Source organism: Condylostylus longicornis, unplaced genomic scaffold, assembly GCF_029603195.1.
Source record: "Condylostylus longicornis isolate FDR11 unplaced genomic scaffold, ASM2960319v2 ptg000027l, whole genome shotgun sequence".
Taxonomy (NCBI): Eukaryota; Metazoa; Arthropoda; class Insecta; order Diptera; family Dolichopodidae; genus Condylostylus; species Condylostylus longicornis.
The window spans coordinates 3,649,133-3,662,690 of record NW_026577996.1 but is presented as its reverse complement, the minus strand read 5'-3'; the positions used below and the strand labels follow the sequence as shown (position 1 = coordinate 3,662,690).

At 26.1% G+C, this 13,558-nt stretch overlaps 1 protein-coding gene across 3 annotated transcripts in view; it reads left to right on the top strand.

Annotated features, from left to right (window-relative positions):
- Window positions 1–13,558, top strand: part of LOC129607216 (rap guanine nucleotide exchange factor 4) — a 92,209-nt gene that overhangs the window by 44,482 nt on the left and 34,169 nt on the right. For 2 of the 3 annotated variants that reach the window (XM_055518026.1, XM_055518025.1), the window contains exon 5: window positions 10,227–10,373. In XM_055518026.1, the coding sequence (XP_055374001.1) occupies window positions 10,227–10,373 (147 nt within the window). Of the gene's footprint in view, window positions 1–4,698; window positions 4,887–10,226; window positions 10,374–13,558 lie in introns of those variants that run through there. The other variant, XM_055518028.1, reaches the window with a different exon arrangement.

Genomic DNA, 13,558 nt, shown 5'->3' with positions numbered 1-13,558 from the left:
TTTTAATAGTTTTAAACAATCTATAAATAAGTTTTAATAATATTTTATGATCCTTTTAATTTATATATTTTTTTTTCTTTTATTGAATAACTGTATATGTACAAAAGTATCTTGGGGTTTACCATAACTGAAGTGATTAAGTTCTTATATTTATGCGTATGATTCATAAATTTCCCGAATTATTCATAATTTCTAAGAACCTTACAAAATAAATCAATATACTCATATGTATACTCATATAGAAACAATGTATCCAACAAAATTTTATATTAATTAATAAAGACCTACAATTGTGTTTGTTGTGTTCAAAATATTGAACACAACAAAGATATTGAAGGTGTTCATTTTACTTTCAAATAGCCTGATTATGGATCTCAATTGTTTCAATTAACTTTTCAAAACACATTTAAATCAAATTTTTCATATTTTTAACTAGATTTTTTCTCAAAATATCATTAACTGTTTTGAAATACGGACTGAACTCATCATCTTCAAAATCAAGTTACGGAATAGTGAGAGAAAATATACAGTTGCCTAAAAAGAGAAAAACTCATCCCACTTCAAAGACTAAAGAAGAAAATATACTGTGAGGCTAGGCTATTAACCTCAGTGAAGCATTTATTTCTACAACGTGTGTATAGAACGTGCTTTGGAATTATTATGCTTGACAAGAATTCATCATTTGATCTTATTTATGTAATATGTTCTCTTTATCAGAAAAAATTTAATATTACACTCTCACAGTTTCACCATACTCTACACGAATAAAAACAAAACCTCAATTTTAAATTATTCCCAAAAACAACACCAAAAAAATTAGGTACACATGATATAAATGATGTGTTGTGACCCTGTCCAACTTTTTTCATATCTCTCAATAATTAAAAACATTAGGTTATTAATATTTTTTAAGAGTTTTACCTGAACTGAACATGTAATGTGTTTTTTGCTGATATGTATGTTACTTGCTTACTAATGTTATAAATGTATTGTTACTTGCCATGTTACTTAATTACAAAAATAATAAAGAAAAGCTTCATATTATTATAATGATCACCCAATAAAGTAAATCTCAAGAGCAGTTAAAACGACAAAAAAAAAATTGTTATTAAAAATTATCAGTATTTTAAATAGTATGAGACTATGGAACAGAATATCGACTAGTAGATTGTAAATCTTATTTTACATTTTTTCCATTACGCTTTTTAATTTTAATTTTTATTTTTTATATTTTCTTTATTTTTGCTTCCCTTTCCATAAACCAATAATATTACAATCATATCTCATTATTATTTTTATGTTTATATTATTATCTTATTCGTTTTATTTAAAAAAAAGATATACACAGTGACAATAAAAAATAACTGCACAATATTTTACAATTCTTTAAAAAATCTTTATAACCATTTTGTGGAATTGAGTCGCAGGAGCAATAATTCGGAAGGAGCTCGGAAAGGAGATAGATAAGGCGGGATCCTAGTTATGGTGAATCTATCCTGGTTTAAGACAGGTCTCGGAGCTTTTAAGCAATTATAACCAGAAGTATTATAGGAAAATAATTCGAATGAGCATGAACCAAGTGAGAATGTTCATGGCTCTCCTAACGGAACATTGCCAACTCAGGGGTCACATGAGAAAGTTCTCAGGGGTCACAGCAATTCTAAGCAATTATTATAACTGTAATTGTATAATAATACTTACCGTATTATTACCATAGTTTTAATGCTAGAGTTTATTAGCGATTTTTCTTTATTTGCATTTTTCGGAATATTTGTCCGTTTCTCTTTTAATTCTCGTTTAAGATTAAAATAAAATAAAATTTTAATGTCATCCACTGTATGTGCGTATTTTTCTTTTTTCTTTTTTTCTAAATTTCGTAAAAAAAAATGGAAAATCCATTCTCGCAGTTTACTTTTTATCGTGTTACGGATAAAATCGTTGTGAACGCGGTATAATCGCACGATATACATTATTTTTTGTTTGTAAACGGTATTTTGATATTATTAACGTATTTAATATTCATAAACGCATGTGTTATGTAAAATTGAAATTGAAGAAAATTTTTGAAAATTAGTAAATAAGAAACAAGTAGGAATTACAAAAAATTGAATTTTTGTAAAAGTGTAATCATCCTACCCGGATTTGTTTATTTGTTTTTTAGTGTGATGCTCAAAGATACATACTTTATGACTTATAACTAAAATATTATTACGTTTATTTAAAATTGTATGTCAGACTTGATTATGCGTTTTCATTATACTTAAGTATTTCCGGATAATATTATGAAAAAACAAGGTGTTACAATTAAATTTAAGTTTATTTTATTTTGGATAATAAAACTTTTTGTAAGACTGCGTTACGAATTTAAAAAAATTTTAAAATTTGAAAATTGTTATATCATTGTTATAATTGTTATAAAAAACAATAAAATGTAATTTGAATCAGGCAGTAAAGTTTAACCGAAATTTTTGAATATAAATGTATAAATAAAGTGTAGGCATACATATGTATGCATAATTATGTAAGCCTATGTATGTATGAGTATAATTAATCATGTGCATATCGCACATTATACTGTTAATTTAAACAAAAACCAATGAAATATTGAAAGTTATGCCTACATACACACATACATTTACATTATACAATGCCAATTAAATTTCAAATTATCAAAATCAAACAAAAATTTTCTATTAAAACAATAAATAATTTAAAAATAAAAATGTAAATAATTTACTAACATATGTATGTATATATGTTTACGTTTGCCCTACCAACTTTGAACTTTTTTTCTTTTCGTATTTAAAACTCGTTTTTTCGAAAAAAAAAAATTAATTAAAACGCACGATAATGTACCAAATAAATAGCCATGTCAAATATATTTGCCATTGTATATTGACATACTGTATGTATGTATACACATGTTATGTAGGTATTATTGAATTTTGTTTACTTTTATTCATACATATAAATTATTTTATAATAATGCAGTTTACTCTTTCTAACATGATCAAAAAAATCTAACTTAACCTCAATAACTCTATAACAAACATTTACCATTATAATAAAAGTTACGAAATAAACAATTTTATAAGAAAAAATTTTAGTACTATTAACAATTTGTTGTCATTTTTAATGTCAAATTTATGTCAATTTTAATAGTCAAAACCATTTTTTCGTTTTTTGAATAAAATCGCTTGAAAATTGTTCTTAAATAATACATATTTATCTTAATTAATCTTATATACATATATAAAAAAAATTATTTTCTGTTTGAAAGTAGAAGATCCTTAATTACGATAAAAACCAGTTTAAATATAAAAACAAATTCCAAATTTAAATTGTAACAAATCATATGTGTCTAGATATGTATATGTATGTGTTTATTAACAAGAGTAAAAATTAAAATTTTCCATATTCATACATAACACTACTCTAAGATTTGCACAACCATACACCATTACCAGAATTAAATGTGCTAATAATATTAAATGGCATTCCGAAATATTCAGAACTGGATATACATACATACATATGTAAATGTTTTACATTTACTCTTCCTAATTTATTTATATTAAGTTTCAAAGCAACAATTTCAAGCTAGGGAAATTTTGCTAAGTTGCCTTAAAAAAAACGTTTCACTGTTTGCTGCAAATGAGCGAAATTTTACTCTCATTATTCCGATCTAAATATAATTATGTCATTGTCGTAAAATATAATGTACAAATGTATGTCACGATTAGTACTCAAATACATTACGCGTAAATACATTTAAATTTAATAATTATTTCCAAAAAAAAAAAAGAAAACAAAAATTCCGAAACAAAAAGTGAAAAAACCCCACAACAACAATAAAGTACACTATTTGGAACACACTGAACACCCTCAATGGCAAACTAATTAAATTGTTGGTTCAATTATTAATTTTGTTATATTTTTCTATTATTTTTGAAAATTAATAGAACATGCTATTGTGGTATGCCTATACATGTGCATGTTGTATATGAAATATGTCGAATAAAAATGTACCTCGAAATTACAATTACCAAAATATTAGGTGTTTACAACCTCATTTGTTTGTTTTCGTTGTTCGTGTAGACAAATTTTTGAATGACTGTCATTGCACTAAATTTTTTTTCATAGGAATTTACATAAGTAGATACATACTCTGTGCGTATGTACTTTTGCTAGTAGTTTCTGTCACCTTTTCGTTTCATGCATTTTATAAAATAACATAATAATGACGGACAAAAGTTTAAAGAACCACGGCATAACTGAAGTTCCGTCCGACAATGGATGTTTACTCAACCCACAGTTACGATAAGAAACTAGTTGATACAACCATCATAACCATAAGACTGACATTTGTAATATTGAATATGGAAAAATCAATTGACAAAAACCTCTGCTTACAATAGACATTTATATAACTGGGGTTCTTTTCAAAGAATTACAAAAATTAAATAAAAAAGAATTGGAAAATGAAGCATCAGTACTTATAGGTTATTTATACACTGCTCCTATAACTATCGTTTTATGTAGTGTAACAAAATTTACTGCCTTAATTTGTAAAAGCTAATTTAAAAAAGAAAGAATTTAGAATATAATTTTAGTGTATGTGTGCACTGCAATAATATGATGTATGTAAACTACAATATGATTTTATTTTGTTATTTTAGAATTCGAACAAAGTATTTAAATTACAAAAAATAAAGTACTTGCTTACTAAAAATATTTGCATATTTTTTAAGTGTGAAATTAAAATTGTAAAATTGTAAAAAAAAAGCTTAATGTATAATTAAAAACTTGATCAAGTTATCAAAATTGCAATGCTACCCCAAAGGGGGTGGTATAATGTGAAAAAACCTAATAAGAAGATGTCAGAGGTAAGAAAAACTTATGCTGCATGAAAATAATTATTGTTATATAATTGAAAATTTTATGTTTTTTAATTTTTTTTGATTATTGGAAAATTTGGATATGAGACTTAACCTACCTGACCTAATACATATACCTTGATTAAAGCTATTTATACATTTATATTGTACTTACGTATTAGTTACAATTATCTAACCAGCAATATGTTTTGTACACATATGCGTCTGTCCCATGAGCAAGGTATTTTTAATTCCTCTCCATTGTGATATAATATATGTGATATTACGAGTAGTTCATTTTCAGGAGTGGTTTGTGCTTTATCATAATGATTTGGAATCAATTTTATAGGAAAACTTATTGTCTATTCTAATTATGATTATCCAAGATAAAAACCATCTCTTTTTGTTTAACGATAACCTTGCATAATGTATAGAGTTATAGTGACCAAATTTAAATTTCACGTACCAAATTTTTAATGGAATTACTCCTCGTGCATGTATATTTAGGAATGTACAGAAACATCTAATTTCGATTAAAATATTTATACAGGGGCTGATTCTAAATCTTTGGTCAATTTTAAAATAATAATTAATAGAACTTGTCGATATTTTGTATACACGCATATATTCAAAATGCTGTCAAACAATGTAATGTTTCAGTAAGCTTTTTTGTGAAATTAAGCCCCTCCAACTGGACTTGTACTAATTTCCAATATTTCATCTTAGACTACATTTAAAGAAATCGGCAGTCGATTTTTTTTTTTGAAATTTCATACTGATTTTCAAAATTATAAACTACACGAAGAATCAAATTTTTTATTTTTTAAACCATATCAACCGGAATATTACTAACTTCCTTTATATTTTAAATCTTCAATCCTTTCATCTAATTCATAATATGCAAATATATTATTTAGAAAATTCACAATAAAACTTTCAGTTATGACGTACTGATCGCACCGTCAAAAATCGATTTTTTTTTTCTTGTTATATGCTCCCACTTTTCTTTGGCGTTATTCAAAAACACTTTCTCTTTCTTCTTTGAAATTCTTTTGTTAGTATATATAATAGACTTGATTTATGATAATTTGATTAATTACTAAAGATGAATGAAATTTTTACCTTATCCCACTTTGTAAATAACTGTAAATACAAACAAGTTTACTTAGCACCTGGAATGTGAAAAAAACTTTTTTATTCAACTAGATGACATATTTTTTGTTAAAATATACTCTTACAAAACAAAAAATTTAATTAAAATAATTAGGTATCTAGCTATTCAAAATATGTGTGTATATTTTATAGAGTAGCAAACATATGTACATACTTGTACATATTCAAAAATATGCAGGTATGTTGTATAAAATGCTTTTAAAATCATCATAAATTTTATTTATTTAAATTTTATTATCGCAAATATGAAATCATTTGTGGTAACAAGAATTCCGGAATTCAAAAAAATATTTTTAATGTATTTTTTTTTTTTAATAAAATAGAAAATAAAATAAATAGAACCACAATAGCTCAGTAAAAAGCAATTAATAATTCAACACCATAGAAACCATAAAAAAATAGAATGAATATTTTGGTATTTTGTCAGTTTCAGAGACATTGTGTTCAAACCAAACATTGAAAAATTTTCAAACTTAGTTAATTGAAATAAAAATTGCTTTATTAAAATGTCAACAACATTTTGCAGTTCTAACTAATCAGAAAATTGCAATCTAATTGATAATACTGAATTGCCATACATAGTTTAATTAATTCGGAAAATTTTTGCTCTAATCTAATTTTTTTTTTGTATTCGGATCCTTTTTTCAATTTAAAAATATAAAAATAAATTTGTATGTGTATATGTAGATTTAAAAACGCGATAAATATTTTTATTAATTAAAAATTTTTAGCACACCGACAAAATCATTTTGATAAAATGTTGACATTTTTTTTCCTTTTTTTCTCCCTCTTCATCAATTACAAATCATTGCAATTAGTGGGCGTTTTGTACATTTGCTTTTTTAAAAACGCCGCCAAAGTTCTAAAGACAAGAGCTTGAATATGCACTAGTATAGTAAGGGTATACGAAAGGAAAGTACAACGGCCAAAGAACACAAATCGCACATTTGTGAGAACAATGACATAAGTCAAAATGCTGAGTCGCAAGGCTACTGTTATTATAATTATATATAAAGCTGCCCTGTAACAAAATAATACAGAATATTGGTTCATATATTTGTAGAATAGTTCGATACCAGCGTTTCTTAACCATTGATAGTAATTTACATACGACTATAAATATTTTAAATTTCGGAAGTCGAGACTATATTTTTGAGTTATGTCGTTATTCTTTACAATGCGCGAAATGTACAAAGACCTAATAATTCTTTTAAACTTTAAAACGAGTAATTGCTACTTTTATTATACTCGTATTCCACTACATACTTATATGAACATATATTAATAGTTATAAGTGAAACTGGCAGTGTCATTCTCTTTATGGCGTAATTGAAACTCTTATCATCATCTAGTAATCAACAAATTAATTTGAAGCACACATTCAAATACATTAAATAATACAATTACCAACAAAAGATCGGTAAATGACAATACGTAAATTGATCTAATATATAAAAAAAGAGTAAACACAATCTGTCAAATTACTTTCCGAATCTGTCAAATTAATATTTAAATTTAATAGCTTTTGCAATGAGAAGTGTATAAGAAAGACCTGACTAATATTAACTAATTATATTCTATGATATTTTTGTAATGATGGTAATGCTGTTGTATACACATAAAAAGCAGTCAGTTGTACGTTGATTTCACAAAATTTTATTAAATTTTCATTTAAATAGAATTTTATTGCGGAATTTCAATCTTGATTAAAACAGAATTTAAGTTTCAAAATATTTTTGCACACAATAACTAAAAAAAATTATTCGAATTTTTAATCATCATAGTCGAGTACCAGCAATCTTCTTCGCATATATCATAACAAAAATTCATACATACAACGTTATATGAAAGTCAGAGTATCATAATAATATTGCATTTGATTATGATGCGAATATTGTATATTAACAATGAGGTAAATTAATTTAATTCAGTCGGAAAAAAAAAAAATTAAGATAAACTCGTAAAATGTCATATAAAATAACAACAACATTATTTCGTTGGAATGTTAATAATACTTGTACAATAACAATAAATTAAAATGCATACAAGACTTGGAATATACATGCATACATATCTTAAATACACAACATATACATACATATATAAGAAAATATATTAAAATTTAGTAGAAAAATGAAAATAATAAATTTTATTTTTTAATTTTAATATCGCGTTTGACATACTTACATTTTTTTTTAGGAAATCCTCTTTTAATCTAATATTGATGTTGATATACTCACGCAAAGCAGTGTAAATAATTTTTCAATTCTCAAATTTGGTCTCTCTATTTGATATCATGTCCGTGTTGCATAACAACAAGACACAATGTGCATATCCAATATAAAAATCTTTATCCGCACGTACAAGTCTCTTTTTTCTTGTCCGAAAACAGGCGAGTTTAATTAAAAAATTTAAAATCATTACTTTTTTTCTTGTCTTTTTTCTCTCATATAGGTTCGTCCGTATACGTACATATGTATATAATGTTTATATATTCCATATTTCATATGTATATGCACATAATACAAATCATACTTAAATTGTCAAAAATTTAGAGAGTCATGTTTAAGCAACAAAAATAAATTGAAATTAAGTTTTTATTACTTGTAATATTTTTATTTTTGTGATGAAAGCACAATATACAACACACACGAAGGAAAGTAATTGATTATTTACGCGACGTAACAAATATTTTGTGCATGTAATTTGCGAAGTAATGTCGTGAGTAGGATTTCGTATTACAACAATAGTTACTCTTATTGATTACACTAAAAACTTTTGGAATCATTCTGTTTGTGTATAACAAATCATAAAACATTAATGCTAATATATTTTGAACACTATCTTAGAGTATCTGAATAAGAAATTTGAGTTGATACCTGATATACGATCTTGCTTTTCTCTGGTAAAACTTTGCTCCGTCCAATTCAATTGATAAGGTGTGTTTAAAAAACTATTTGTTTATACAAAAATCACAAAAATGTAAGTGTACGTACTTAAATATATAAACTTGTATAAACTTATAAACTTACTAATCGAGTACATTTAAAGTGCATTGTACATATTATCTGCGTATATATAAAATATACATACATATATAAGTTGGATATGTAAGAACATAACTCGAACACAAAAAATTAAAACATATGTATGTATGTATGTAAACGTTTGATACTTAAACAAACTGTAAAATGAGAGCGTAACATGAATATCTGGGTCAATTGTAATGCTTTATGGCACAAACACTCAATACTTTATTGTCACTTATATTTATCTCATTTGAATTTAAAAGAAACATACACAAAATACATATTTTACTTTACGCATTTTATGGTGAAACATAAAAAAAAACAAATTTATTTTTGTAATTACTTTTTTTCAATAATATTTCCAATTTGAGCAGTTCCCCGTTAAAGCAGTTCCTTCGATCAGTTTCATAACATATGCATATACTCTCTTAAATTTACATACGAGCTACGAAAATAAATAATTTTCGATGTAATTTCGACAGTAGACTAGACTTAATTCATTTACACCTCGTCGTCCAAAATTCATCTGAATTTTATATCAGAGTAGTCTGATTTTTTTGATACGCGACAGACTATACATTTAATCATATTCTTCGATGCTGCAGTGCTCTATTATTCCCAATTTTCGAAATTTTGCTACCCAAAAAAATCGACTTCCAACAAATTAATAAATTATTTGCCTAAAAATTGTAGAGGTTGAAAAGTTCTCTTCAATAATTTTTCTTAGCCTCTCATTCGACACATTTTAAATTTGGAATACTCGGGTTATTTCCCCTATTCCTGGTCAAATTACGAAACAGACACATTTAAAAAAAAAAAATTTTTTTAAAACCATACCAGAAATAAACGTAACCTATTCCGATTGTTTCATGTCAATTGAATGGATGAGGTAGTTATACAGAAAGGCATTCCCACACATATTCATATAATAAATAGATTAATGATACATATATGAATATACATATTTACATACATATAACTACAGTTTTTTGTTTTAGAAAACTTTTAAGCTAATCTACATCAATTCAGTACTTTTTTAACAAGAATTTTAATTAATTTAAAATTCCATATTTTTAAAACAAAATTTATTTCTAAAAATATGTTAATCTACATATTAAAAATATATTTTTTTTTATTTTATTTTCAGGTGCCAGTCACTCTATGTAATTTAGGTGTAGGAGCAACATTTGGTGAATCAATTCTACATGATTTACCTCGTGATAGTACAGTTGTTACTAAAACAACATGTGAATTGTTACGCGTAGAACAACAAGATTTTCGTCTTATATGGGAGGTAAGTGTTTAAAAATATTTTATACAAGAGTAATAGTGCCAGGACAAGAAAAGTTAATCATTCCTGTAATATACATTAAAACTGGTCTGGCCATTGCGGAGAATCTAATTTATAATATTTTTACGAACTAGAACCATTCTGTTATAAACTTGCCCGATATACTGTTTCAATTTTATATTTTCTTCTGCCCCTTGTCACATTTCGACCGAAAAACTCAAAATTTCCATGTTTATTACTTCCATTTAACACTGTTTAACCATTTAATTAAACGAACAAAATATTACGAATGAAGTATGCTTGAAAATTTCTTTTAAATAAATATAAAGCTGTGTGAAATTTTTGAAACCTTAGATATTTTAAGGGTTAACTTTGATCTTAACTTAATTTTGCAATTGTTTTAATTTCCTTGACCAACTCTGTGATTCTTCTTCTTCTGCTTTTCCTAATAATGCATTTGCTTATATTTTTTTATATTGAATTCTTTTTTCTGTTGAATTTTTAAAACTTTTTTAAACTTTTTACTTTTTACAAATTTAGAAAAGAATAAATTTTCCAAAAAAAAAGGTTTTATAAACCCAAAAAAAAAAAAATTCAAAAAAAAAGATTGATATAAATTTTGATTGAGAAGGATAAAAAAGATAAAAATAAATTCGAAAGAAATGTCGATGCCCCAACTAACTTTCAAATTAAGCTAGAAAGGATAAAAATGGATTTTTTTTAAAAGGCTGATAAAATACTGAAAATGTTTAATGTGAGTAAAAGAAAGCAATAAAGATATCAAAGCATAAATTCAAATCTGTTTAATTAAAAAATAAAAATTTTAAGAAATTTGGACTAAAATAAAATTTTGAGTGTATTAAATTCAATTTATAAGAAATATTTGAGTTCTTGTCGAATTTCAATTTATTAGATATAAAGGTAATTTTAGATTAAATTTACAAAAATATCTCTGAGAGTTGCTATAAAAAGTAAAGTTCGTAGTTTACACATTTTATTTAGAATTTTCCATTTATAACAGGGGTAATTTTACTCAATTCTATAACTATTTTTAAATTTAATCAAATAAAAAATGTTTTTACGGAGAAATTTAAGAAAATTATGCAGATAACAACCGATTTTACTCGATAATATACGAACATACAAATATAAAATTTTTAAAGATGAGGGAACCTCAATTCACGTTCTGAATATAAATAGGTGATGCAAAATATAAATTTCAACAAAAGCGCATTGATTGCCTTAACAAAAACAAGGAGCAAGAAAAAATTAACAAGTTCAATCTGTTTGGTGAGTAAATTGCGTACTATATAAAGGTTAAGTACATGATGGTAACCGTAGATGACCGCCTCTCCTGGAATACTCGTATAGAAAGGGTCATCGAAAGAGAAACGGCTGCCTTGTGAACTTGCAAGACTTGGGGCGTTAGTTCTGCGGTGACAGGCCGGCCGTCACCTATGCGTCCGCGGTGTGATGCAATAAGATAGAGTAGATAGGTTTGCAAGTCAATCTGGAGTAGCCTCAAAGGTTGAATCTTCTTCAATATTGCAGGGAATAAATGACCCACGGCACTCATAGAGCATTCGTTCTCGGGATAGTCATCTCGGATATCTATTTCCCACGGTGTAGTTCTGATTGTGGATACAAAAGGTGTTTACGTAGCGCGTATAAGAGCGAGTCTGAACAGCGAGGCGGCGTTGTCGGCTCAAGTTATATACCACCTGATTCGAAACTCTGTGCTAGCGCTGGTTGAGCTTACATCAATGAACAAGCATAGGCACAACGAAATTGCTGATGAGTTGACGTGGAGGGAATCTGAGATTTATTTTCTTTGGGATGTTTGATGATGTTCGTTTGCCCATATCTCTCTTCAATGATCTACAATCCATTTTCTAATATTAGACCGTATTCAAAGACCGCAATTTCATGCAGAGAATATTAAGCTCCTCCCCGGGTGTGTTTGTCCTCAAATAGAAGACATATTCAAATGCATTTTTAAAAAGAAAATGAGTTCATCACTACAAACTTTGCACTTGCACTTATTATAATTTTTTACCACATATATACAGATCGACCAGTGTAAATCAGCAGAAATCGTTAATTTGATATAAAGCAACTATTTAATTTAAATTTTTATTACAATTGTACAATGTCAATAACAATTATTTCATTTTATTAGAATATAAAATAAATTTGAAAGGGATTTGCGTTACATTAATTTAATAAGATTTTTTTAAGAATTTTAGTTCGCAATAATGACCAGCATTATGTTCAATTAGCTTTAGTCACGTTAAACGACATAAAATAATCACTTCAAAGAAAATAAGTGTAGGTTCACGTAAAAAATTTTGTTTTTAAGCAATTTCAATGTTATTACGAATTTTAATAATGATCATGTAATAAACTAAATTTTCACGGTATAAACTTGTATATTCTAACAAAATACTCTTATTAAGTAATTTAAAAAAAAAAAATAAAAGAAAAAATTAAAGCAAACCTTTTAATAAGCTTAGAAAATTTTTATTATAGCTTTTAATTTTAATCTAGCTATTTCGTTAAATCTAACCATCTAACTATATACAGTACTGAAATAAAGACATTTCAAATAAAAACAAATAATCAACTCAAGAAAACAAAATTAAAAAAATAAAATTTTTAAGATGATAAAATTTTAATTTTAATGTTATTATCTTGTTTATTTCTTTAGCTTGCTTTTAAAAAATTCTCTGCTCCCCGCTTAGTTTAAAGTACTTTTGTACATAAGGTAGAAAAAAATAACAATGACCTTTATGGAATTACTCAAAACTTGTAGAAAAATATATGAAATTGTAAACTTTAAAAATATGAAAATTAAATGAGCATAAGAATTTGAAAATGCTTTCCAATGATTAAACTTATTTCGTAATTTAATTCAAGCACAATAAGCACTGCTCAAGCAATATCACTGCGCAAAGAACTAGATTAGAAGATGAAAAATTTAAAATTATTACTAAATATTTCTTATTTTTCTATTTGCAGTCAATTGCTACAAGATTTTTTAAAATTAATAGTTATTGTTCATCCGTTCCGCGTGCCTCCGTTTATGCACTTTTTCCTTATCTCTCCCCTTCCTCCCTCAGTTTGATCATCTACGAGTATTTAGTTTATCTGCATGAAGATTCATAACTTTTATACTTTTCTTAACTTTT